A 27,863-nucleotide genomic window follows, 5' to 3' on the forward strand; every position below is an offset into this window, starting at 1 on the left:
ATGTGTAATTTGATGCCATATATACAAAGTTTAAAAAGATGAAAAACAGTACTCAGATACTTTTATGCAAATGTAATCAACTACCAAGAAGTCCAATCAAAAATGATCTTAGGATAATGACTTCCTTTAATAAAAACAGACAACGAAAGGAGAAGAATGCATTTGGAAAGGAAATACAAAAAGTATCCACTCTGTAACATCTTACTCCATAAACTGGGCAGACGGTACATATTCTTTCACTTAATGTCTTGTACTATCCCTTTATTATTTTTTCTAGTATATTTGGATTTCTTTTACATTAATAAGATATTTAATTTATGAATAAGTTCCTAGCCATGAGGCATGAGTTATGACCGACTAGTAAGGCACACATCTACTCTCCAACTACACACTTCCTATTTTTATTTTCATGGGTCAAAAGCATATTTATACTAGATGTCTTCCAGCAAGAGTAAATTATAAGCAATTTCTTTTACATCATGTCCAAGTGACAGTGCTCTCACTAATTCACCGATATGTTCTATACATCCCTAAGACACGTAACTCTGAATTCACATATGGTCATATTGGGAGTATGGTCTGGCCAATGAAAGATTCATATCTTCTACAGTAGGATCTACAGAACTATCATGTCCCAAATACAGACAAACATCCATTTTGGGTGTCCATTCTTTCTATTCTTAGTAATTTAATTTTTTTTTGCATGCACATTTTATTTTTCCACATGCACATTTTATTTTTTCACATGCACATTTTATTTAGAAACGAGCTCTTTCTAAAGAGCTACTCCTTCAGGTGCATTTCCCTGAATCAAGGCCAAATTAAACTATACTTGAGTTGTTTGGTAAATAAAATGTGCATGTGAAAACCACTGATGAGATATGGATTAAAACATCGCAATGCAAACAATTTTACAGTTAAGTACTCTTAGTTTTCCTTGGGACTGGTGCTATTTGTTTTTCATTTTTGCTTTCGCTTTTATTTTTCATTTTTTTTTTTTTATGTTCCATGAATTTTTTTTTTTTAAATTTTAAAATCTTGAATTCTTACATGTGTTCCCAAACATGAACCCCCCTCCCACCTCCCTCCCCACAACATCCCTCTGGGTCATCCCCGTGCACCAGCTTCAAGCATGCTGTATCCTGCATCAGACATAGACTGGCGATTCAATTCTTACATGATAGTATACATGTTAGAATGTCATTCTCCCAAATCATCCCACCCTCTCCCTCCCTCTGATTCCAAAAGTCCATTATACACATCTGTGTCTCTTTCCCTGTCTTGCATACAGGGTCATCATTGCCATCTTCCTAAATTCCATATATATGTGTTAGTATACTGTATTGGTGTTTTTCTTTCTGGCTTACTTCACTCTGTATAATCGGCTCCAGTTTCGTCCATCTCATCAGAACTGATTCAAATGAATTCTTTTTTACGGCTGAGTAATACTCCATTGTGTATATGTACCACAGCTTTCTTATCCATTCATCTGCTGATGGACATCTAGGTTGTTTCCATGTCCTAGCTATTATAAACAGTGCTGCGATGAACATTGGGGTACATGTGTCTCTTTCAATTCTGGTTTCCTCCGTGTGTATGCCCAGAAGTGGGATTGCTGGGTCATAAGGTAGTTCTATTTGCAATTTTTTAAGGAATCTCCACACTGTTCTCCATAGTGGCTATACTAGTTTGCATTCCCACCAACAGTGTAGGAGGGTTCCCTTTTCTCCACACCCTCTCCAGCATTTATTGCTTGCAGATTTTTGGATCGCAGCCATTCTGACTGGTGTGAAGTGGTACCTCATTGTGGTTTTGATTTGCATTTCTCTAATAATGAGTGATGTTGAGCATCTTTTCATGTGTTTGTTAGCCATCCGTATGTCTTCTTTGGAGAAATGTCTATTTAGTTCTTTGGCCCATTTTTTGATTGGGTCGTTTATTTTTCTGGAATTGAGCTGCAGAAGTTGTTTGTATATTTTTGAGATTAGTTAATGAGTTCTAGTATAGCTGACAACTCTAAATGTGAATCAGGGAAGAATTGTCCCTTAGAATCTGTGAGGAAATCCTTGTTTATATCTTTCTCACACCAGTGAGTATAACTTCAGAGGCTGACTACCAGTCGACACTGCAACTTCCGAAAGTGAAATATGATTGTGCATGCATTATAAAACACACCACAAAACCATTGCATAATGTCTAACTTCCTCAAGCACGACTGACAAATCTGAAATGTTCTATATTTTATGAAGAGATAAAAGAGTGTACAGTTTTGATGATTTTGGAATGTTTACATACATATACATTCCCCATCACTAAAAACAAACTACTCAATGTTGAAAATAGTGTTACTATTAACTGTCATGGTCTTTGTGTTATGGTATTTGTGACTGTTAAATTATACCACAACTGTTAAGTAGGACTGTTTGGAGCTATGACTACCCAAGAAACTGGACTAGGTATTAGTTTTTCTAGAATATCTCAAAACAACTTTTTTGTTAAGATAAACTTAAACATTGGAGTTTATGTTTCCAATGGAATTCCAATGAGTTTGTTTCCATCTGATTAGAAAGCAACCCCCCCCCCACAATCATTAGCACAGAAAACTGAATAAATTCAAATTGTCTTTAATGTCAAATGGAATTCAGTCATAAATCTCTCAGTTCCCCTCATTTCCATCATTACTGCTCTCTTCCAAGGCCATCATTACATTTAAAATGTCCCTGAATCTCTTCTGCTCCTGCTAACACACACACAAGTAGACACAAAGTTATAATGCAAACAAGGCTGGAGCCAGGATTTGATCATCTATCTGGCCCAAACATCAATCATACCATTATACCATACTGCGACATTTCAGCATTGCCAAAAAAAGATGCAAAATTACTGTAGCCCTTAAAAATAATCCTTGATGAGGAAAAAATATTTGGAAATCATTGGTCTATACTAGTGAGCTAGTCATTCAATATTTCTTAGTAAATCTGAGATGAATCAGTGAATAAGATAAAGCGATGTTCTACACCATCACAGCATACTGCAAGACTATGATCATTAATAATGTGGGTATCATCAGGTACGTTGTTGCTGAGTTGCTGGTCCCGCCTGAGATGGAATGTACGTCCTTGGTGTACCACCTCCCAAAGAGCGACACTGTTAGGACAGGTTCAGATAATCCATTCTTGTTTACCAAACGCCCATCTTCTAGTACCTAAAGGAAAAGTGGGAAGAGTATAGCCAACTTAATTAAAATATACATTACTAGCAGACTCATGATTTTGAAACCATTCTAGATATCACCGTTGATCAAGTAGGTTACTAGGAAAGGGCCCTGGGGCCAGGGATTGGGGAGCAGGTGGGAAGGGTAGGGGACAGCTATTTTATATGTAAGGAAGACTAGAGCCTTCCTATGAGGTTCAATAATTCAGTTTACACAATCAAATGTAACCTTTAACAGAAAGTCAAAAATCATCAGTAGCAAAAATTTATTGAGTCCAGTTATATGCAGGATAACCAGGAGCCAGAAGAGTACAAATAGCAGTCTTCCCTCAAGAAGCTTAAAAGTTAATCGTAAAACTGAGCAGATTCCAAATATAAAGAGAGAAATCTATATACTAGTATCTCGGCAAGAGAAACAGGTATGTGCTCAGGAAGTCTGAAAAGGAATAGCTGAAATGGTCAGCTTCCGATAGTGGGAAACAACCTGCTACAAGGAGGAGCAGTTGGAATTATGGAATTATTATTATATTATATTATAATGGAATTATTATTGGGTTGAATTATGGAATTATATTATTATTATTATTGTTATTATGGAATTATTATTGGGTTGTATTATGGAAGACTCCGTGCCAAGTGGAAATCAAGCAGCAAAGGCTCATTCTAAGACAAATATGTGTGTGGCAGAGGCTGGGATGGGTGAGGTGGGTGGCCTTCCCCAGGCTCACAGTGTGCTAGGCAATGTGTGTGCTTTCTCATTCCCATTTGGTTAGAACCAGTGAGATATTCTCCCCGTTTTATAGGTAGGAAATTCAGAGGTTAACTGACTTGCACAAACTTGCATAATTAGTTTCAGAGACCAGTGCAGTGGTATATAAGCTCACAACAACAGACTGTTAAATCTCCAGGAACTTTGACAGCTGGTTGTTAAGCATGGCTTTTCTTGAAACTGATCATGGTGAGAGTATTTACACCATGATAATTGGCAAATGCCACAAATCAGAGCTTTGTTTCTCCCTTAGAGAGTGGCTTGTTACAATTTATAGCGCATCACTAGTTGAAGATTAGTGAAGAGAAGACTAAACCATATGGTCAAAAAGAAGAAGCAAGGATTAGATGTGCAAAAATTGTGAAGTCACAGAGGCTTCTCTGTAAGGGAATAATGTATGCAAAATAATGGAACAAGAAGAAACACAAATAGACAACAGAACAAGGTTAAAGAAAATGAATTTATAGGAAAAAACCACAAATAGAGAGACAACAGAACAAGAATAAAGAGAATGAATTTATCAGTTGTGGAAAGGACAATTTGGATGGGAAAAGAACTTAGAGGGTAAGAAATTAGATGCTTCATAACTAGAAGCAGAAAACAGCTAAATATCCTCAAAGATAATTATTGTGGTGACACATAAACATAAAAACACAGCTCACTAACAAGTTGTCAAATGCACAGCCTGTTGGTAGTTAGCTAAGTGTTCATTGTTTCTAAAGTGTTCCTTGTTTACTAAATTGTTCATTAAAGGAACAAAAATGAAATACCAGAGGTATATTTCAAAGTATAGTTGGGTGAAAGTTTGAAACAAGTTAAACAAAAATATTTAGTTTTCATGTGACTTTTCATTAATACAGTAAAATCCTGTCTATGTTAATTTCCTTGGGATTAACTTTTCCATATCAGTGATTGTCTCTTAGGTTCTAGCTAGAACTTAGCATTTTTTGCTAGTTTTCTGTTATAAATTTTCCTAAAATATACTGTATAATGAATTGACCTCCTAAGTAGCATATACTCAATATAATTTGATCTTTTTGATTATTCTCTTACACTGGTAGTTCTTACCCACCAAAATAAAATCAATCAAGCAACCCACCAAAATGTGGGACGATGGAAAAATACAGGTCTAACCCCCAGAGACTCTGATTTACTGATCTACAGTGGGACCTGGTCTCTTCCTCCTCCAGTCTGTCTGCACATTGACCTATACTTACATGATGTTCAGCACATGTGGCCTAATGCTGGCAACATTTTCCTCTAGTTGTTGATAAACGGTTAACTAGGGAAACCTTCTGAGGTAACTAACTAAAAATACATCCTGATACTTGTACAATGCTTCACTGTGCAAGTGCTTTCACATGCATTCCCTAATCAGTGAGGAAGATATTCCCCCCATTTTATAGGTAGGAAATTCAGAGGTTAACTGACTTGCACAAACTTACATAATTAGTTTCAGAGGCCAGACTTCTGATAATATACCAGAGTTAACTTCAAATAGTAAAGCAATGTTTCCCAGTTGTGGTCAATAACACTTCATACTGTTAGCTAGAACTAGGGGTGGGGAAAAGATAAGAAGTGAATGTGTTGGAATCTCTGCAGAAGTGATCTTCAAAGATAATGTGTAAAATATATGTTGATGGAGAGTCCATAACCAGGGAAACTGGGGAAACACTCAAGAAAACACAGTTGGTGTGACTCTTGTAAAGCTCTTGTCATCTATGGTATTAGAACCGATATCTCTAGAAACAGTAAGTTAACAGATCAGCAAGTTAACATGATCTGCAAAGTTTCTAGAGAAAGAATAACTGAAATATAAAATTCTTGATTTTTTTTTCACTGTTCATTTGGTTAGTTGATTCTTCCTTTTGTCTATCTTATGTATTTACTTAGTGTCTGTTCCTTAGAACCTGATGGACTTTAGGGAAAGTCATGCCACAGAGAATCTACACTTGTGAAATGAAAACCAGTACCCTAACTAGGAAAAATCTTCCAAGGAACTGTTATACCAAAACCCCTGCTTGCCAGCAGACAAATGCCTCTTTTATGGCTCTGAGGAGTCAACACACAGTATATCTCATTTCTTCTTTTTGCAAATGAGCTGGAGTAGATGAGATATGGCCCAAATGATAAATATAATGTAAGTGCCTAGTTTATTTATTTATTATCATTTTGGGCCATACCATGCAGCATGCAAGATCTTACTTCCCTGGTCAGGGATCAAACCCATGTCCCCTTCATTGGAAATGCAGTGTTAACCACTGGACTGCCAGGGAAGTCTCTGTAAGTGCTAAATTAAAAGGGTAGATACAACCCCTCCCTCTCCTCCCTCCTTCTATCCAAAAATAAAGGGCCAGTGTCCAAGGATGGGAGGTAGCATGACTAATTCTGAGAATTTTGAGTTGAGATCAACAAACACTACCGAATTAAGTGCTCAACCAGTTACTGTTTCGTTCTATCCTCTCATTGTTTCCTACTGCCTGAAACCGTTTGTGATGAAAAGTTTAAAATCCTCATCAACTAGCACCACCCACTTCTTCAAGTATATTGATGTGGTTCAGAGTGATAGTCACATGGCATCTCAGACTTTGGAACTTTAACGTGATCCAGAAAACGCCAACAGTTTTTTATCTTTCTCCCATGGATGAGATTATTTTGTGAGATAAATGTTCTGTCCTATTTTGGAGTAATTTCTCAAAGAGATACAAGTATAAGAGTACATGGCATGGGGAAAATTTTTCGAAATAGCACCCAGAAAATTAGACTGTATGCTCAATTGAAATGGCAAGGCTTAGCTAGGTGGGATGAGTGGTGATAAGGGAGATCCCAGAGGGAGGGGATATATGTATTCATATAGCTGATTCACTTCATTGTACAGCAGCAACTAACACACCATGGGAAACTAATTATACTGTAATTAACAAATAAAATGAATGGCAAGGCTTACAAGATACACACATACCACTAGACCCCATGTCTTCCTAAGCTTAGCTGAGTGAACCCTACCCTCCCTTCTTTCACTTCCTTGAATTCACAGATAATTTCAACCTATTGACACATGTTTGTGCCAGGCTATCAACTTTTAACTATTGGATTTCAGTTCCAGATCTCTTACTTCAGATCCGATCATGGTTTTCTGTAGTTGGCACCAAAGTTTTTATTTCAGCCTCAATGTGCTCCTGAGATTCTCTGCCTTACTGGGTTCTATGGCAGCCAAGGATTCCAGTTCTCTGTGTTTCCCAGCCTTACGGCTGCACTATATGTTAAATTGTTGGTGTCACAGAATTAAACATTTTTACAAATATGGCATATTCCAATCTGATAATACAAGCAGACACAGATATATTATCATAAGCAGTCTGCAATTTTAAAGATTCCCTTGCTTGATGCTTTAGACTAATTAGCTTAGATCCTATTTTTCTTTGGTAAAAACAAAAATGCAGTGATTCCATTCTAGTTTCTAAAACTCTGTCACCATTTGTCACAGTTCGATGAAGACATTAAATTCCAGACTTCTGGATTGTGTGTATGTACATGCGTGTATATGCACCATGTACTACGTAGCAGATATTAACCTGCAGAATCTTAATTTTAATTTGAGACCAGCTTAATTTGTGGATGAACTAGCTATGACCACTGTGGTTTATGAAATAAATGTTTGATTTTCTGTTTGTCTTCACATGTTAGAAAAAAGAAATTAAAACTCTGTAAGTGAATATTCTGCAATGAATGGTCCCTCAGACTCATAGGCCTTAGGTATCTTATTGTGTTATTCCAACAAAGTGTCATCACATAAGAATTAGTTGCTGTAAGTTACAAATATGGTCACAACCCCCCGCTTATCCGTACCCTTTGCAATATGATTTCACAGCTTTTCCCGTTGAGAGTTTTGCATCATTTATTTCTTCACCCTTTGAATCTACATTGGTCATGTGACTTGCTTATGGTAGATGAAATATTTGCAAACGTGGTCCAAGCAGAGACTTGAACTTGCCTATTGTGTCTTTCTCTGTTTATGCTCTTGGACTCTTTCATTTAACATGTGAACAAGCTCAGGCTTCCTGGAAGTTAAGGGGCCACAGAACGTGCCTCCAGTCATTCCAGCTGTTCAAGACATGGCCAGCACAAACCAACCAATCCCAGCCAACTCACTTGCTAGCAGCAGATGCATGAATGAGCCCAGACAAGATCAACTGAGCCCCTTCTAGTACAGAAGAACAGCTTAGTTACTTACACCCAGCTCACAGCACCAACCACAATATCAGGCTGAAGAAATGGTTATTGTGTAAAGCCATGAAATTTTGAAGAAATTTGTTACACAGCAAAAGTTAACAGAAACTGTTTTCTTGGCCTGTTTTGTTTGACTTCAGAAAACAGATAAAATGAACAAACTCTTAAAATGCTCTTACCTCAAATTTTTCAGGTGCCAGCTTGATTTTAGTAAGTAGCACTTCAGGAAAAACATACTCTGTTCCAAATGTGCCGCTTAGAGAGAACATTTCAAATCTCGTCAGAGCAGTTTCTACTGACTGTCCACAAGTTGTCAAATTAGTAGACCTGCATTTCAGCATTGTGCACACCTGTGCAGGAGAGATGCAGATAAAATTCAACACCTTGCATCTAAGTTACTTGTACTAGAACTGTTGACTCAGTTTATAGCAAAGAAAATATTTTCTCCATTTGCTAAAGGGATTTGGATCATACAATTACTTGATTTATTGGAATTGGCAAATGATTAAGAGCCAACCCACACATCCTGGGCAACCAGTGGATTGAAAGAAAGAAGCCAGTGTTCATAATAGGAAAGAACAAATCTGACTCCATATTGGATCTGGTTCTTTCACTTTAACCTTTGTATTCTCTTGTCTTTGCTACAAGTTAATCACTAAATGGAGATTGGTAAGCTCAGTTGCTTGGTCGTGTCCAACTCTTTGCAACTCCTTGGACTGTAGCCTGCCAGGCTTCTCTGTCCATGGAATTTTCCAGGCAAGATTACTGGAGTGGGTTGCCAATTCCTCCTCCAGGGGATCTTCCCAAGTCTCTGACATCTCCTACATTGGCAGGTGGATACTTTACCACCGTGTCACCTGGAAGCTTAAATGGAGGTTGTCTATAAGCTTAAATTAACATAATGAACTGTCTCTGAGAATCGTGCCTTTCATGTAATAAGCTAAAATACCTTTGTTTAGTTCATAGGGAATATCGAGATTAGGTCCACTTATGAACGACTACAAGAAGAAAAAATTCACATTTCCCTTCCAGAGTCTGACTGGAACCAGGACTTTACCTTTTTCCCTTTCAGTATAAAAGAAGCATGACTTCTGCCTCAGGAAAGATGGTTCTTTGGGACACTAGTCCACCACCTCAGTCTGCTGGCTTTCCAAATAAGGTCACTGTTCCTTGCCACAACAACTCATATCTCAATTTATTGGTCTGTCCCACAGTGAGCAGTACAAGCTTGAATTTGGTATCAGATATAAACCGTTCATCTAGCATGTCAAATGATGGCATTTGGTCCAAGAAAGTGGAACTCTTTGGGCAACAAAAGTACTAAAGTCAAAAGAATGATTAGAATTTTGACCATTTCTTTTTTTTTTTTCCATATCTGTTTCCTTAGAAGAAAGCAATGAGGTACAGAGTATAATAATAAAATACGAATGCATAGCCAACACTATATAAAAAGCTTACACTTAAAAAATTTGTCATTGGAAGGGCAGGAAATGACTAGGACATATGGTTATAAGAGCAGTTAATATATCCCTACTTATTGTTAGTTTTAAAAGTTAAAATAAGACTTTATATTTAGATAAGTCAGCAAAATTACTTAAGGAAGCCACTTAAATATGCAAGCTAGTTCTTTAGTCAATTAGAAAATCAGGTTCATATTTTTTTAATGTGTTCAGAGCAAGCAATCAGATGATACTTAGCTCCCCTGCAAATATCATATGATTAATCCCAAAGCGTGTGTGTGTGACGCTGGCAATGCATGGAGTCAAGCCAAGAAAGAGCACTTGATTCCCTGGGACAAATATGAAAAGTTAACCCTGGAATTTACTCACACCCAAACACTCGTTTTCACTTGAGTTGAGATTACCTGCCAATATTCTCTTCTCCTTCTCCCATGAAGTCCTGCAAAAGCTCCTAGAACATACACTTCATCCTCCTCCTTTCCTAACATTCTGTAGCTTAAATGACAGCAGAGCTCTTTTTGACAGACTGTAAGGTTTCCTGCACTTTCAGAGAGCTTTGTGAAGTTGAACTCATCGCGGGAAATTAATCCCCTGAAGGAATTTTTAGGTCCTGGAAAGGGTGTGATGGAGGTGGCGTAGGCACTCCAATTCACGGCTGGTGGGGTGGTCGAGGAGTTTCGGGGATGGGAATCCACCTCTGCAAAGAGGATCTTTCCTGACTCTGTTTCCATATCATGATAATAGACTTTGGGAGAGTGTGGTGCATAAATACCACTGCCTGTGAATGGAAGACAAGTTCTTTTAAAACCAAAAAACCAAACAAACTCAACATCCCCAGTTTCCCCATCAGAACTGAGCGTATGGTCATGTCACAAGATTAGTCATGAGACAGCACAAGGCACTGAACACCTAAGTACTTCCCCTATTCTCCACTGGAGGAGATTAAATTGAATGATCAGTGGTCTCATTCAATAAACTTTGCACATAATTTATTACCATAACAGAAAATTAAGCCAAATATTAAAACCACTGAATCACTGAAGTGTTTGAGATGTGCATGCTAAGTCACTACAGTCGTCGTGTCATCCTCTGTGATCTTATGGGCTATAGGCCACCAGGCTCCTCTGTCCATGGGATTCTCCAGGCAAGAATACTGCAGTGGGTTGCCATTTCCTCCTCCAGGGAATCTTCCCAACCCAGGGATAGAATTGGCATCTCCTATGTCTCCTGCATTGGCAGGCGGGTTCTTTACCACTAGCCCTTTGAGAGGTAGGGAAGGAAATATAAAAGAACAGTTCCAAGTGATTAGCTTCCAATTAAAATAAGCAAGTTTAAAATTAAAAAATACATAAATAAATAAAACAATTGTTTTATCACATTAAAAAAAAAAAAAGAAAGAACAGTTCCTCCTTTTCTCCATTGTGGTTGTTTTCAGATATTTCCAAAAATTCTTCATCATTCCTCTCTCCGATGGGTGGATCTAATTTGTTTTACCTTGAGTGTGGGCTTGACTTAGTGACATACTCCTAATGAATATAACGTGATAGAAATGACGGCTTGTGACAAGTCATAAAAAGCTGTGCAGCTTTCCCCTATCTCTCTCCATCTTTCTCTCATTACTAGCTCTGGAGAAAGTCAACTGCCATATCACGAGGAAACATCACACAACCCTGTGGAGAGGCCCCTGTGGCCAGAAACGAAAGTCTCCTGCCAACAGCCACTGAGAAAGAGAGGAACCCTACCAAGAGCCACACACGTGAGCTGTCCTGAGAGCAGACCTGCCAGCCCCAGTCAAGTCTGCACGTGGCTTTTAGCCCAGGCAAAAGCTTGATGTGACCTGAAGAGGTGGCCTGAGCCACAACCTCCCAAGCTACTCCCAAGCTCCTGACCGACACAAACTGTGAGATAACAAATGCTTGTGATTTTAAGCCACTTCCACTTGTTACTCTTTGAGTAATTTATTGTACAGCAACATGTCAGTAATACACTCCTCTGCCTTCACCAGTTTTAGAGCACATCTCGTTTAGTTTCCTACTTTGCTACATACTGCTGCTGCAGCTGTGTAGTCACTTCAGTCATGTCTGACTCTGTGAGATGCCATGGACTGTAGCCCATCAGGCTCCTCTATCCATGGAATTCTCCAGGCAAGAGTACTGGAGCGGGTTGCTATGCCCTCCTTCAGGGGATCTTCCCAACCCAGGTCTCTGCATTGCAGGCACATCACCACTGAGCTACCAGGGAAGCTCTTGCTACCTACTAGCTGATGACTTTAGCAGGTTACTTGCATTTTTGTGTCTCAGTATTCTAAGCCACAAAACCAGACTGATAATACTCAGTCCACATGTAGAGTTGTCAGGATAAATGAAATAATACAAAAGTCTTAACACAGACATAGCTATTATAACCAACAGTAGCTGTTCTTTTCTTTCTTTCTTTTTTTTTTTTGTGAATGGATACAAGCTTAGTGAGAAGTCCCAACAAAGGACTAAAAAATTACAACAGGTCATATCCAAAGCATGAGTTTCTCCCCATTTAGAAATATAATCTGCAAAACTCATCTGGTCAGGGATTACCTGTCATTTTTAGGCTGACATTATGTGTGTTTGCTGCAAGAAGATTAACTCTCATTCCCATTGCCCATGCCGAATGAAATTCAATAGCTGTCAAAAAGGGCAAAACGTTCATCCAAGCTGTGGGAAACAATATGGTGTCCACGTGGAAATCTTTCACCAGGGTCACAGCAGGATCATGGAAGAGAATATCAAAGCACGTGAAGATGCCAAACTTTCCAAAGGCGGTGTTGAAAGTCACCAGCTCTGGCTTTTCGGGGACATCAAACTGAAGCTCACGGTAGAGGTGGTACTGTAATAAACACACAGGATAAAACCAGAAAAGCCTTCTTTATTGAAGAGATGACACATGAAGACCCTCCAAGTTAGTAATTACCTGCTCAACAGTGGGAAATCTATAGAAGGTGAATGCCACTGTGATTGGAAGCTAATTTTCAAAGAAAAATATGGAAAATATAGTTTCTCTCTGTCTGTCTGTGTCTGTGTCTCTGTCTCTCTTGCTCTCCTTTTCTTTCTCTCTCTCCCCCCTACTATTCCTCCTTACCTCCCTCCCTCTCTCAATTAAGGGCCAAATACCTCCCCATGAATTGCAAACCTATGCACTTCTTGAAAGCTGAAGATATACATCACTTTTCTTTGAGTCCCTAAAACCTAAAAATATAATTGTTGTTCTTGCTTAGTCACTGAGTTGTGTCCAATTCTTTGCAACCCCGCGGACTATAGCCCACCAGGCTCCTCTGTCCATGGGATTTCCCAGAAAAGAATACTGGAGTTGGTTGTCATTTCCTTCTCCACGGGATCTTCCTGACCCAGGGATTGAACCCGAGTCTCCTACATTGGCAGGTGGATTCTTTACCACTGAGTCACCAGAGAAGCAGAAATATAGTTGATACACAATAAATATCTGTTAAGCAGGTGAGGGAGGCCCCGTCCCTCTTTACCATGTCCCTTCCAAAGTAATCTCATGGACTGTTAACCAGTTTTGAAAATTGTTGTTTAAACATAAATGTTTTATTTCATTCTGATTTCTTCCAAGTAAGCTTGAGAAACAAACCTAGCTTAATTTGGTAATCAGGGTCAATAGCTCAATAAAATCATTTGCAAAACAGGAAAAACTTAGAGTTGGAAGCAAGACTATTAAAACTCCTCTCAAAGTTTATTTTCTATCTAAAAATTTTTAATTGAAATTTACTAGCATTTTAGGAATCAATTGACAAAAGTCCTCTTATCAGATCCATATGTCAGAGGATATGGGTCATGAACTGTTCTGAGGTACCTTGATGGGAGAGTGAGAGCTTCTCCCTTTAGGATGACTCAGGTCCTCACTAGCTGCCCACATCCTGTACACTGGGCCATCCTGCCATTTACTGGGTCTGGCTAAGTGGATTGATCAACTATGTTATCAGTTTAATTTGGTCAACACTTACAGAATAGAAGAGTAGCTGCAAAAATAGCCTTTAAAATGATACTAACAATGCAAACACAGTCTCCAAAATAACGAAAATGACATTCCTATTCCCAATTTGAGACACATTTGCGAAAACATAAAAGTTTAATTACATTTGAAAACAAGTTGTCAGACCCACAAGATTACATAGAAAACTCTTTGAAAGTTTTGGGTCTTATTTATAAACACACAAATAAATGCATAAATAAATATAAACATATTTTTAAGGACTCGTGTGAAATTTTTTTCCATAGAGGTATGTGATCAAAAACATTTGAAAATCACTGATGCTATATCTTTCTTCTTGACTAAAATTTATTTTTTACCTAGGACTTCCAGGAGATAATTTCTCCACTCAGAAGATTCTGTGGTTCCAATATAAGATGATTAGAAAAAAGAATATGGGACAGGAAAATGGCCATTCACACTGACCTGCATACCTCATATTCATGTAAAAGGTCAGTCTCTCTCCCTGCCCAATTTGGTACAAAACTATGACTTTAGGTTATTTTACTCAGATTTCAAAGTAAAAATTTTATAATTTGATGTTAAATCAATAAAAGGATGATTAAATCAACTGGTACAGAATCTAAAAAATAAAGATCATTTTTGTAACTTGATAGAAAGTGAAGAAATTAGCTTCTGTGAAACTAATTCATACAATATGAAAACATCTTTTATCATGTTAGTGTTAAATGGTATCCAGGTCAGGAAGCAACAGTTAGAACTGGACATGGAACAACAGATTGGTTCCAAATAGGAAAAGGAGTATGTCAAGGCTGTATATTGTCACCCTGCTTATTTAACTTCTCTACAGAGTACATCATGAGAAATGCTGGGCTGGATGAAGCACAAGTTGGAATCAAGATTGCCAGGAGAAATGTCAATAACTTCAGATATGCAGATGACCCCACCCTTATGGCAGAAAGCGAAGAACTAAAGAGCCTCTTGATTGAAGTGAAAGAGGAAAGTGAAAAAGTTGGCTTAAAGCTCAACATTCAGAAATTTAAGATCTTGGCATCTGGTCCCCATCACTTCATGGCAAATAGACGGGGAAACAGTGGTTGACTTTATTTGGGGGGGCTCCAAAATCACTGCAGATGGGGACTGCAGCCATGAAATTAAAAGACGCTTACTCCTTGGAAGGAAAGTTATGACCAACCTAGACAGCATATTAAAAAGCAGAGACATTACTTTGCCAACAAATGTCCATCTAGTCAAGGCTATGGTTCTTCTAGAAGTCATGTATGGATGTGAGAGTTGGACTATCAAGAAAGCTGAGTGCCAAAGAGTTGATGGTTTGGAATTGTGGTGTTGCAGAAGACTCTCAAGAGTCCCTTGGACTGCAAGGAGATCCAACCAGTCCATCCTAAAGGAAATCAGTCCTGACTATTCATTGGAAGGACTGATGCTGAAGCTGAAACTCTAATACTTGAGAAGAACTGACTCATTGGAAAAGACCCTGATGCTGGGAAAGATTGAGGGCAGGAGGAGAAGGGGATGACAGAGGATGAGATGGTTGGATGGCATCACCGACTCAATGGACATGAGTTTGAGTAAACTCCGAGAGTTGGTGATAGACAGGCAGGCCTGGCTGCTGCAGTCCATGGGGTCACAAAGAGTCGGACATGACTGAGGGACTGAACTGAACTGACTGGTATCCAGATGACAGTCATCTCAGTATCCTTTGTATCAATATTAAAATTATTTGTTTTATATATGCAAAAACTTTATCTTGATTCTGGACTTGCAAAACCTTTCTTACAGATCTCAGTCTACAATTTAATCCACATTTCTAAAGTGTCATTTTTTTTATTGCTCTCTTTTAAAAAATATTGGTAACATCATATTGACAAACCTAGATGACAAACCTAGACTGTGTATTAAAAAGCAGAGACATTACTTTGCTGACAAAGGCCCATTTGGTCAAAGCTGTGGTTTTTCCAGTAGTCATGTATGGATGTGAGAGTTGGACCATAAAGAAGGCTGAGAGCCAAAGAATTGATGGTTTTGAACTGTGGTGCTGGAGAAGACTTTGAGAGTTCCTTGGACTGCAAAGAGATCCAACCACTCAATTCTGCAGGAAATCAACCCTGACTACTCATTGGAAGGACTGATGTTGAAACTGAAGCTCCAATACTTTGCCATGTGATGTAAAGAGACAAATCATTGGGAAAGGCCGTGATGCTGGAGAAGATTGAAAGCAAAAGGAGAAGAGGGTGGCAGATGATGAGATGGTTAGATAGCACCACCGACTCAGTGGACATGAATTTGAGGAAATTTCAAGTGAGAGTGAAGGACAGAGAAGCCTGGCAAGCTGCAGTCTGTGGAGCTGCAAAGAGTCAGACATGACTTAGCAAATGAACAACAACAATAAAACATTGTATTATAAGGAAATGAAGCTCTATCTCCTAAACATAGAATATACCCTTCTCAAAGGAGGCTCCATTTTACACACTCACCCCCTCTTACCTTATGGTAACGTGCCACCAGCTTTCCCTTCGCATCATACACCACGTTGGTGTTGTACTGATAATGGCCATTAGAAGGACACGTGGTATTACGGGAACTACATGGCTTTTTGTCACCCATATTTGCCACGACATAGATAGAGTTGTTCTTGGCCAGGCAGCTGAGTCTTGCTTGTACTGGTGTATGACCAAATCTAAATCAAATTTTAATTAAGACATTTCAGTGTCAAAGAGAGAAAGGCCAATACTGTATGCTATAACTTATACATGGAACTTTTCGAAGTCAAACTTGTAGATACAGAAAATAGAATGGTGGATATCGGAGGTTAGATTGTGGGAAACTGGGGACATATAGTTTAAGGGTACAAACTTGTTACTAATAAATAGATAAATCTCAGAGACTGAATGCATAACATAGTGCTTATATTCATATGTATGCATGTATGATAAACTTCAAAGTTGCTATGAAACTAAGTCTGAATTTTCTCACATACGCACAAAAAATACTAATTATGTGACATGATAGAGATCATATTTAGAAGTCACAAATTAAACTTGATGAGTTTTTTTCCAAATTGTATCTGTTACTCCAGCAATTCACTCTCCTGTAGCAGCAGTTTTCATCTCTTCAAGAGATCACTCCATCAACACACACATATACACTAGTACCTCCCATCTGTGGAAAATAAATAAAATAAAAACCTCTCTTGACCCCCACATGCCCTTCTAATTGATTTTTTTCTTAGGTCCCCAGGTTCTTAGGTCCCTCTTACAACAAAACTCCCTGAAAGAGCTGACCCTCTTCCTGGATCAGCCCATCTTCTCCCGTTCCCTTTGGAAGTGCTCAGTTCAGGCTTCGTTGCTATCATCCCACCTGACAACCCCTACTAATGCAAGTGATGACAGCCACACCTCACCTTATCTTGTACTACTTCTGCATCAGCTGACGGAGTTACACTCTCCTCCTGGAAACACCTCACCCCACTTACTGGACCCCACTCTCTCATTCCCCTATTCTGGGTGCTTTTCTCCATCTCCTTTTCTGGTTCCTCCTCTTCTGCCCTGAGCCTAAACATTGAAGCTTCCTGTGGCTCAAGCATTAGATTTCTTCTCTTCTAATTCATTCCATAGGTGAACCCATCTTGGTGATAAATATTGTCTCTCTATTAGAGATAAGTTTCTCTTCTTTTTCTAAGAAAACCTTATTCTTTTATTATTTCCAACAATAATCCACTTCCTAAAGTCTTGAATTTTAGATGTATTGGGGAGTTTGGTTCTTGGTAGTTTGGGAATAGCCAAATGAGCTCTCCTTCTGGGTTGTGGAGGTGAGGGTGTCTTAGTTTGTTAGTGGTGCAATCCAAAGCTAAATTTACTATCTGGGTGGTGGAATGCCCCTGGAACCCCCTGGAAATGGTAGCAGTGTGAGCCACTGCACCAAGGCCAGGTCTGAGGGCCATCACCTTTGGACTCTGGAGATTCCACACAATGAAGTGACAAACAGCAGAATAAAAGGAAGGGACATGATTTTTCCATTTGTGCCTTTCTTTCTAGCTGTGACTCTGTGGCCTTATGTAGCAGTTATGCAAAATAGTCTATAATTCTTATCTTTGGGTTTGAAATGAGTGTAAAAACGAATGTTTGCATGGCTTATTGAAAAATCAGACTACTGTGTCTTTACAATGAAAGAATAACTTTATATGATGAAACTAATGTTTTTGTTCTTACTATAGAAATACTTTTTTTTTCAAAGTTTGTACATGATTAAGGACATAAAAAATGTACTTGACAGGTCTCTTGTTTTACCCAGAATAAAGAGTATGCAGACCTGTGGTTACATCTATGAACAGATCATTCTTTGAGACAGTTCTTCCTCCTCTGAGGACCAAGATTTTTGCTCTTTAACATTACTGACCAGTGTGGAGTTGGCATACCTTTGTGTGTGCTCAGATGGTCAGTTGTGTCTGACTCTTAGCCACCCCATAGACTGTAGCCTGACAGGCTTCTCTATCTATGCGGCTCTTCAGGCAAGCATGCTGGAGTGGGGAGTCATTTCCTCCTCCAGGGATCTTCCCAGTTCAGGGATCGAACCCACATCTTTTACATCTCCTGCATTGGCCAGCAGATGCTTTACCACTAGTGCCACCTGGGAAGCCCAGCATGGCTTTATTGATAAGTTATTAATATTGCTTGAGAATAGTCACACTAAATGTAAAAGAAATAGAGTAAGTGCCATGTCAGGATATCTTTTTTAAACTAAGTATGATTATCAATATAATCATAAATTAAAACTGCAACTACTATTCTTTTATAGATGATAGATATTTTATTTCCTAAAGCTTAATAGGTTTGAATATGGACTTTATTTGTAGAAAGCAAATAAGAGGAAATCTATAAAAGCATCTCTCAAAATAATTACCTATTTATCCATCCTATAAACTACATTATGACATGTGTTTCATTGAGAGCAATGTGATTTGAAAAAAAGTGAGATTATGGGGGACCCAGATCTACTTAGATGTTTATAGATGGTTCCTGATTTGAACTGCCTTTGCCAAAGTACATTCATGACCTCACCAATGAGAATCTGATAAGATTCACTTTCGATTTTTAAAGCACAATTAAGTGTTCTGGGGCCTGCTTTTAGCAGGCAGTGTAAATTCAAACCCCAGATGACTCTTTGTCATGACTGCATTTCTACTTCCTTACTGTAGATCTCTAGACATTTGCTGGTTACATGGGTGAATGAGTGAATGAATAAATGACAAGGAATGGACTGATAAGTACTCTTATCCATGTTAATAAACCTGATTTGAAAATGTTTTTCTCCCTGATTTTCTACCTCCAACCCTGACCTTGTATTTCATGCCAGACTCAAATATATATCCACCAGGGTTACATCTCCACTTGGATGTCTATTAAATTACAGCTCAAACTTCAGATGCACAAAATTGATTTCCAAAGTTCCATTCCAGACTTGCTATTCCTTCAGTGCTCCTGTAACCGACCAGGACCCTAGGGGACCTAACCAGGACAGACTCCCTCACCCCACCCCCACCTTGCTATATCCTCTACCTGCCTCTTTTTTGTAGAAAAACTTTAGTCTCCTGGGCCTCCCCTGAGTCGCAAAAATTTAGCTCAAGAACTAATGACTGTAAGAATGTAAAGACATAGTAACAAAAAAATAGCAGTTGGGCCAGGAGGACTGGTAACAATTTAAACAATGGATCAGCCATACAGGAGCACAGAATGTTAGGTCTTCCCCTGAGGACATAAAAATCAGTGTCTGACACACATTCCTAGTTGTTTTGCAGACACAAAAACCCTCACCAGATGGAAAAAGCTAAGTGCATGAAGGCCATGAGCAGGTAGCGCCCAGACTGGCTGGAATCTGAGGATTGATGATGTTAACCCCTGTGACATCACCCTATTACCTCTCCATCAGCTAATCAGAGAATTATGCGTGAGCTGATCACATCCCCTGCAACTGTCTCCCTTACTTTGACTTTAAAAACCCTTCCCTAAAATCCACCGGGAGTTTGGTTCTTTTGAGCATTAGCCACTGGTATTCCTGGCTTGACATTGAGCTTTCCTTCACCACGACCTTGTATCAGTAGATTGGCTTTCCAGCGCCTGGACAAGAGGAACCAACTGGTTCAGTAACACTCCCTATGTCCATAAATGGCAAGTTTGTGTCTCCAACTGCTTAGGCCAAACATTTGGGAGTCACTCTTTTGTTAGTTTGTTTGGAGAATTTTGTTCTGGTTGTGAGGCGAGGCATGTGGGATCTTAGTTCCCTGACCAGGGATTGAACCTAGCCTCCTAGAGTAGAAATTCATAGTCCTAACCATTAGCAGTAGTCTTTTGATGTTGGACTACTTTGTTCACTTTTATTTGTTTGGTTTTTTCTTGGAGGTGGGGGGTGTTGCAAAAACACCTATATACCTTGGCTCCTCCCTTACCTCTTTGGAACAGTCCAAAGAAGTATCTGAGAGAGTGAATCCCAGGCTTAAGGCCTTGGTAAAGTCCCAAATAAAACATAATTGTCAACTTTTATATTGTACTTGGTTTTTTCCCATCAACACCCCTATTATTATTTCCAAATGACATTCTACATAATAAATGAGTTTGTTTACATCTATCTTCCCCCACAAGAATATTCATATGCCATGGGGAAGACAAAGACTTCGCTTTAATAAGTGCTATATCTCCTATTCTTAAAATAGTATCTGGTACATAGCAGGTGCTCATAAAGTAATCATTAAATGAATTAAATGTGACTACGCTGACTGACAATGCAAACCCATTTTCTTTCTAAATTTCTTTTTTGTAGCATAGAGCTATGAAAGAGGAATAGAGGTAAACACCTCTATTCCACCTGGAATAGACCTGTCCTCCAGCCGTCACCATGTGGCTCTAGTGGTAAAGAATAAGCCTGCCAATGTAAGAGACATTAAGAGATGTGGGTTCGATTAGGAAGATCCCCTGGAGGAGGGCATGGCAAACCGCTCCAGTATTCTTGCCTGGAGAATCCTTGCCTGGAGAATCCCTAGACAGAGAAGGTGGGCCAGTGTCCATGGGGTTAGAAAGAGTTGGCTACAACTGAGGCAACTTGGCATGCCAACCTTCACCAGTTTTCATAGCTACTGTGATATTTGACTAGCCCATAAATTGGCAAAATATGGTGTTTTTTTTTTAAACTAAGAAATCCATCTCACAATCCTACTGTGAGATGAAAAACAAATGTGTTGTCCCCTTCTCAAAACTTCTAGTCAGAAAGACTGTCCAGCTGTCACCCTCTTCTTCCACAACAAACACCATGGGAAGCATCAGCTCAGAACAAGGAGAACAGGAAAGTGGAGCTGCTGACTGTCATGGAACCCAGTATTCTCCTCGTTGTGTGGTTAAGCTCTTTAGAGCTGAGAAAAGCCGTTTTCTGATAACCCTTACATAAGCTTCAGCCTTATCAGTAGTGCCTCAAAAAGCATGGTCTCCGTAATCCCCAGCAAAAGCATGGCAGAGGAATGTTTAATAAACTTAATTTGAGGTACCAGAGTGAAAAAAAGTATAAAAGGGTAAGAGATGGTGAGAGGATCTGAGAGTTGAGAAAGAATGAGTATGAAGTATAGAAGTGTGCAACCTGTACCTCAATAATTCAAGCCTTAGTAGATAGCGGAAGTTATATATTAATATACATATATATTAAATATTTTATATTGGAAAGTGTCTAAATTAATTTTTCCCAGGAAATTTAGCTTTATGAGCCTAGGAAACTGCAAAATATCAAAGCATAAAGTCTTATGATTCAGGTCTTTCTGCATGGGAAACAGATTCTAGAGCAGAGAGACTATGAAACTGAAGTCTGGTACCATCAATAGAGACTGTAAGGGAGTGTTTAACAGGAGGATTCCTACGTGCTGTTTCTCACAAGCCCTTTGTTTCTTTTTAAGCAGAACAGCACGCTGCTCTCAGGAACTGAGGTCATTGTGTGAGACAGGCTTGAATCTCCTTTAGTAAACATTCTCTTTATGACAAAACTGCTTAGTCTCGATCCCCTTTCTTGAGATATGGATTGTCTCCTGACCTTGTTCCCTTGGTAACAGTTGCTGTACGTTTGTTTTCTGATCTTTATCATAGTGGAAAGAAACTTCTTGTACTCCAGCCTATATATACTCACAGAAAAATTATTTGCTCCATCAGAGCTTAGGTCCCCGTGTTGTTTTTGTTTCCCTCTCTCTCTCTCCCCAGCTAATTCTCTGGAGCGTAGAAACCTGTCATGCTCACCCTCCTGCCCAGGCTTCTAAGACCCTCTCAAGAAGGCACCCTGTGGCTTCAACCCCTCAAGAGGGCGCCTATACAAAAAGTCTCTTGCCAAACTGCAGAAATTTCTCAAACCAAAGCACAAGAAGTTTATCAAAATGTTCAAATCTACCCATATGAACGACCAAAAGGCCAGCCTGCAACATTAAGACCTTATGTGACAGAGGCACCCCTTAATCTAACAGGAAGGGACTTATGCTATGGCAAACTCAGATATACATCCCACATTTTTCCTAAAGGCCGCTGCTCATTTAACAAACAAAAGTGAAGTCGCTCAGTTGTGTCCGACTCTGCCATCCCATGGACTGTAGCCTATCAGGCTCCTCCGTCCATGGGATTTTCCAGGCAAAAGTACTGGAGTGGATTGCCACTGCCTTCTCCAGGGGATCTTCCCAACCCAGGGATCGAACCCCAGTCTCCCGCTTTGCAGGCAAATGCTCTACCTTCCGAGCCACCATGACGAGCCTATTTGGACAGAGAAATGGCCCTTTATGAAAGAAAAATTACAGGCTACTAAGGACTTCCCTGGTGGCTCAGACGGTAAAGTGTCTGTCTATAACGCAGGAGACCTGGGTTCGACCCCTGGGTTGGGAAGATCCCCTGGAGAAGGAAATGGCAATCCACTCCAGTACTATTGCCTGGAAAATCCCACAGCCAGAGGAGCCTGGTAGGCTACAGTCTATGGGCTCGCAAAGAGTCGGACGGGACTGAGTGACTTCACTTTTACTTTCAAAGAACTTATAGACACACAATTAGAATTAAAACATATTGAGGAATCTTACTCTCCTTAGAACTCTATTCTTATTATAAAAAAGAAATCTAACAAATGGCATCTCTTAACAGACCTTGGAAAAGTTAATGCATCTTTGAAACCTATGGGTGCTTTACAACCAGGGATCCCATCACCTATTACTATTCCTCAAAATAGTAATAGGCACGTTATTATTACTGATTTACAAGATTGCTTTTTAAATATACCTTTACACCCTTTAGACTGGGAGAGATTCACTTTCTCCCTTATCCTAATCATATTGGGCCTCATAAAAGATTTCAGTAGATTATGTTACCTCAAGGTATGCTTAACAGTCCTACTATTTCTCAAAATTTTAGAGCCAAGGCTTTACATCCAGTGTGATAGCATTTGGAGTCCTAGATAGAGTGGGCTGTGTATCCCAAGGACATGATAAGAGTTAACTTTAGGTGTTTTCTTAGGCCTGTTTTTGTTTCTCAGGCAGAATTGGAACTCCAAAAAAGTATTTTAACAAGTTAACCTTTTCCTAACTGCATGTGTAAGAAGTGGTTTTGCAATTTCAAAACAGATTTTATTTTAATCAGTTTTCTCTGGAGTCTAAAGAATATCATGGCCATTCAATGTCAAAAATATCATTTATCCTTTTTGTAGTTACAGTATATTATTAATTATATATACTGGATGAGGGAATCAACCCATTAATTCAAAACCACAGCCAAATACCAGTCCCCAAACAGATTCCTAGATGATTTTTTTTTTTTTTGGACTGAAATATTTCCTAGGAATGTTTTCATTATTATCACTTTCCTTTCTTTCTATAACTATTGTTAATATAGCTTTATTTGTTTTAAATTTTTTAAACTTACCACGAGGAAATATTTTGACAAAAGCAGAAAAACATTTCGAGACATTGAAGGACACCTCCCTTCCTTTGCCTATTTGGTATCAAGACGGGTTAACTAGTCGATGGAAATCTAAGAAACTGATCTTCCAGGGAAAAGGGTATGCTTCTATTTCTCCAGATGGATCCAACGAACTCAGATGGCTTCCTCTTCGGAAGATTCAACCTACGGGGGTTCCCAACATTCAAACTAGAGATGAAACAACAAAAACCCCAGGAAGAAGAAATTCCAGTACAAGCCATGGCAGCTTTAAAAATTTCCAATAAACACCGCACTCGACGCGTTGAGCTTATGATCTCCCTACTTGGGGACAGATAAAAACCCTTACTAATCAAGCTGAAAATCTGGTTTCTCAACAGGGAATGCCTTGGAATCCTGAAAATATATATATATTTTTTTCGCTGTGCTTGCTTTGCTTGCTTTTGCTTCGCCTGCTCAGGCTGACTTGATTGGTTACACTTATTGGACTTACATACCTAACCCCCCTTTTTTATTGAATGGACAGATATAGGACCAATCGTATCCACTAGTGACTCAACACATATGCCCCCTCCTTGGAGCTTGGAGGGGCCCTCTCATCCTGAGAAAGAAGGAAGACTAATTAACATTTCTCTAGGCTATGATATCCTTCCTTTATGCATGGGCCCAACAAAATTATGTACTAATGTTAATCGACAAACTTGGGCTTTCGTCCTGCCTTCAAAAAAGAACTTCCACACATTGCTTGGATTATTTACTGCCCTTTCTTTGTCCATGAACTATTTTATACTACTGAAACTTTAGGGAAAGAATTAAAGAAAGAACAAAGAACACTAATACAAAGCATTTACTAATAAGAACTTTAAATATATTCCTGTTGATTGGGACAAATGTCAGGCCAAATTAGGAAAATTAATGTTTATGGCTAATCATACAATCGTCTATTGGGGACCTCATGGTATGTGGTTATCTAACTGCTCAGATGATATTAACAGCCTGTGTGTGATTATGTTACTCAAGTAGCATAGAAGGTTACTAATACTACAATGAAGCATTACCATGACGGAGGACTTCTTGGATGGCTTGATGGTGGAATGGCTCCCCCTCAACCTCAAATCATCCGATAAACAGATTGGGCCTGAACAATGGGACATCTGGAAACTTGCTGCAAGCACTGAGGAACTTGGGACTTGGACTGGACATTTCACAGGGACCAGTCATAACCATAGGAATTATTTCTTTCACTATAATCAATCGTATTTTATACAAACCTGTGTTCCACTTCCTTTTGTTATAGGAAAATTTACAATTCAGTAAGACTTTATGTTTCGTAACTTGCATAAATTGTAAATTATATACTTGTCTTAACTCCTCTATTTCCTTGAGAAATGATTCCCTTTTGAATTCTTTGATCTCAACTTAATCTGTGGTTACCAATAAATCTCCAGCAGCCCTGGGAAGAAGGTCCCATGGCTGGACTTGCTTCCCAGTTACTTACTAAATTGCTCCAGCAAGCTAAATGATTCACTGGATGGCTGATTTTTGGCATTTTGGGATTAATAGCTATTTGCACCACTGCTGCTGTCACTGATGTTGCTTTACAAACCTCAATTCAAACACATAATTTTATTCAAAATTGGACTAAAATCCCATACTATGTGGGCCACTCAGGCTCAGATAGATGAGGATATTCAAGAGGAAATACAGGAACTAAAAACAGCCATCAAATTGGTTGGAGATCAATTAACAGCTGTACAGAAACAGGTAATGCTAAAATGTGATTGGCATTCTACTCAATTTTGTGTTACTCCTGTTCACTTCAATAATAGTGCCTACAACTGGGAACAAATCAAATTTCATTCACAAAACATACATGACCCACGCAGATGGTTTCAAACCATTACTCACAGCGTCAGGTCTGGAACTGTAATTTTGGTGATTGTCTTGACAATTATATTTGTCATCTACCATTGCCTTCATGCAAAGATTGTTAAAACTAAACAAACTCTAATGGTCAGAACTCTTTTTACAAATATTATAAATAAATAAGGGGGAATTGTCAGGGAGTGTTTAATAAGAGGATTCCTACATGCTGTTTCTCACAAGCCCTTTGCTTCTTTTTAAGCAGAACAGCAGGCTGCTCCCAGGAACTGAGGTCATTGTGTGAGACAGGCTTGAAGCTCCTTTAGTAAACACTCTCTTTACGACAAAATTGCTTAGTCTCAATCCCCTTTTTTGAGATGTGGATTGTCTCCTGACCTTGTGGCCATTATTAACCCCTTGTTCCCTTGGTAATGGTTACTGTACATTTGGTTTTCTGATCTTTATCATAGTCGAAAGAAACTTCTTGTACCCCAGCCGATATACTCACAGAAAAATTATTAAAGCACCTTTGCTCCATCAGAGCTTAGGTCCTCGTGTTGTTTTTGTTTCTCTCCCTCTCTTTCTCTCTCTCTCTCTCTCCCCGGCTAATTCTCTGGAGTGTAGAAACCCGTCATGCTCACTCTCCTGCCCAGGCTTCTAAGACCCTCTTGAGAAGGCACCCTGTGCCTTCACCCCCTCAAGAGTGTGCCCGGCGCCTTTGTGAGCAATGCAAACCCTGTGTCAAGGGCTTTCTTGGTTCTCTGCGTAAACCAGGGGATATCAGCCTCTTTCTCTCTTTCACTTTCTTATCGTCAACTCTAGACCACCAGGTTCCGGTCTGTTAAAGAACCCCAACAAGAGACCTTGGAATATTTTCCGAACACAACCCACTGTCCACTTCAGAAATTAATTTACTGTTTATATTCATGAGATTGCCTTCCCCTTAGTTTCTAATCCCAATGATAAATATTTATATATTTCTCCAAATTTAATAAGCATATTAGATTATAAATAATTGTTAAATGGTGTCTGAGTACAATTTTTAAAAATCAAATGAATGTCTATATATATATAAAACTTATAGCACATACATGAACAGTTAGGATTTATCATTTTCTGTAGTAAGCATAAACATTTTAGAGAATCACAGTACTTTGCGCAAACAACTATGACTGGGACTTCCCTCGTGGCCCAGTGATTAAGGATTCACCTTCCAGCGTAGGGGATGCAGGTTCTATCACTGGTTGGGGATCTAAGGAACTAAGACTCCACATGCTGTGGGGTAATGAAGCCCAGGCATCACAACTGGAGAAGTCTGCATACCGCAACAAAGACCCAGCAGAGCCTAAATAAATATACAAATTTTTTTTTTAATTGGATACTTCAAATACCTGTGGGGGTCTTGACATGGAATCCAGTTCACCTGAGGATCTGGGATATCCTCCAGATAAGGGAAAATAGTTTCCCTGGTAAATTTCCATCCATAAAGTGCATCTTCTGGGGTCACAATGATCTGAGCACCCTGTTCAAAACAAGTTAAATCAAAATTATTTCGCTATGTATGTAGACAATTCAACACTCCAGTCTTCATCAGCTCTCATACCTGTCTTATGAATTATGATTAGCAGAAATAAAAGAATACCTGCTCAGCTGCCTGCTTAATTGCCTTCTCCAGGATATCTATGTTCTTGTTCATGAGGAGCAAAGCCTCATCCGGAGAAACAGGTGTTTTTGTGTCGTCTGGCAGTATGACAGCATGTTCATACACTGCAGCTTTAAAGGTATCCAGAGCACTGACATGTAGAATTATTAGGGCAAAAACTGCCACAGAGGTTTGTAAAGAGGAAGTGATCATGACCAAGGTATCCTGAGTTCTGCAAGTGAAAGTAACATTCATGTAGTATTTATAGAGGAAGGAACATTTATGTAACATGTGACTGCCAGCTCTTATTTTATAATCTCATGAATATTACGCCTCATCATTTTGGAGGAAAAAAAATTTGAGTTCCATGAATACAATCAAAAAGTATTACAAGGACTGTACAACATGTACTATTGATAATGTGTAATGACAAATTTCAAAAGAAGAATTCAAATATAACACAATTGTACCCTTTTATTAATAGAAAGAAATTCGTTAACAAAATTAACTCTCATGTGAAAACAATGATACAATAAATTTCAGTTTTAAAAATTACAAAACCAAATAATAATTTTTTTCTGTTTTGTTGAAGGATCTACATTGTGTTTATTTTCAGAAGATGAAAAAAACTTTTAAAATATTTACTACTAGGAGAATGCAGTACAGGGTGATACTGGGGGCAAAATTCACCCAGATCAACACTCTGACTTACTTATTAAAGACTCTGAATGTGCACTCCATAAAAACAA

At 38.9% G+C, this 27,863-nt stretch overlaps 1 protein-coding gene across 1 annotated transcript; it reads right to left on the reverse strand.

Annotated features, from left to right (window-relative positions):
* LOC102173569 (vascular non-inflammatory molecule 2) lies at nt 2,609–27,410 on the reverse strand. The gene is made up of 7 exons (XM_005684769.3): nt 27,115–27,410; nt 26,864–26,994; nt 16,162–16,354; nt 12,246–12,534; nt 10,077–10,450; nt 8,392–8,562; nt 2,609–3,205 (listed from the first exon to the last, which is right to left on the reverse strand). The coding sequence occupies exons 1-7, from the start codon at nt 27,403–27,405 to the stop codon at nt 3,014–3,016; spliced, it is 1,641 nt and encodes a 546-aa protein (XP_005684826.3). The 5' UTR covers nt 27,406–27,410; the 3' UTR covers nt 2,609–3,013.

The sequence above is a fragment of the Capra hircus genome, chromosome 9 (genome assembly GCF_001704415.2).
Source record: "Capra hircus breed San Clemente chromosome 9, ASM170441v1, whole genome shotgun sequence".
NCBI lineage: Eukaryota > Metazoa > Chordata > Mammalia > Artiodactyla > Bovidae > Capra > Capra hircus.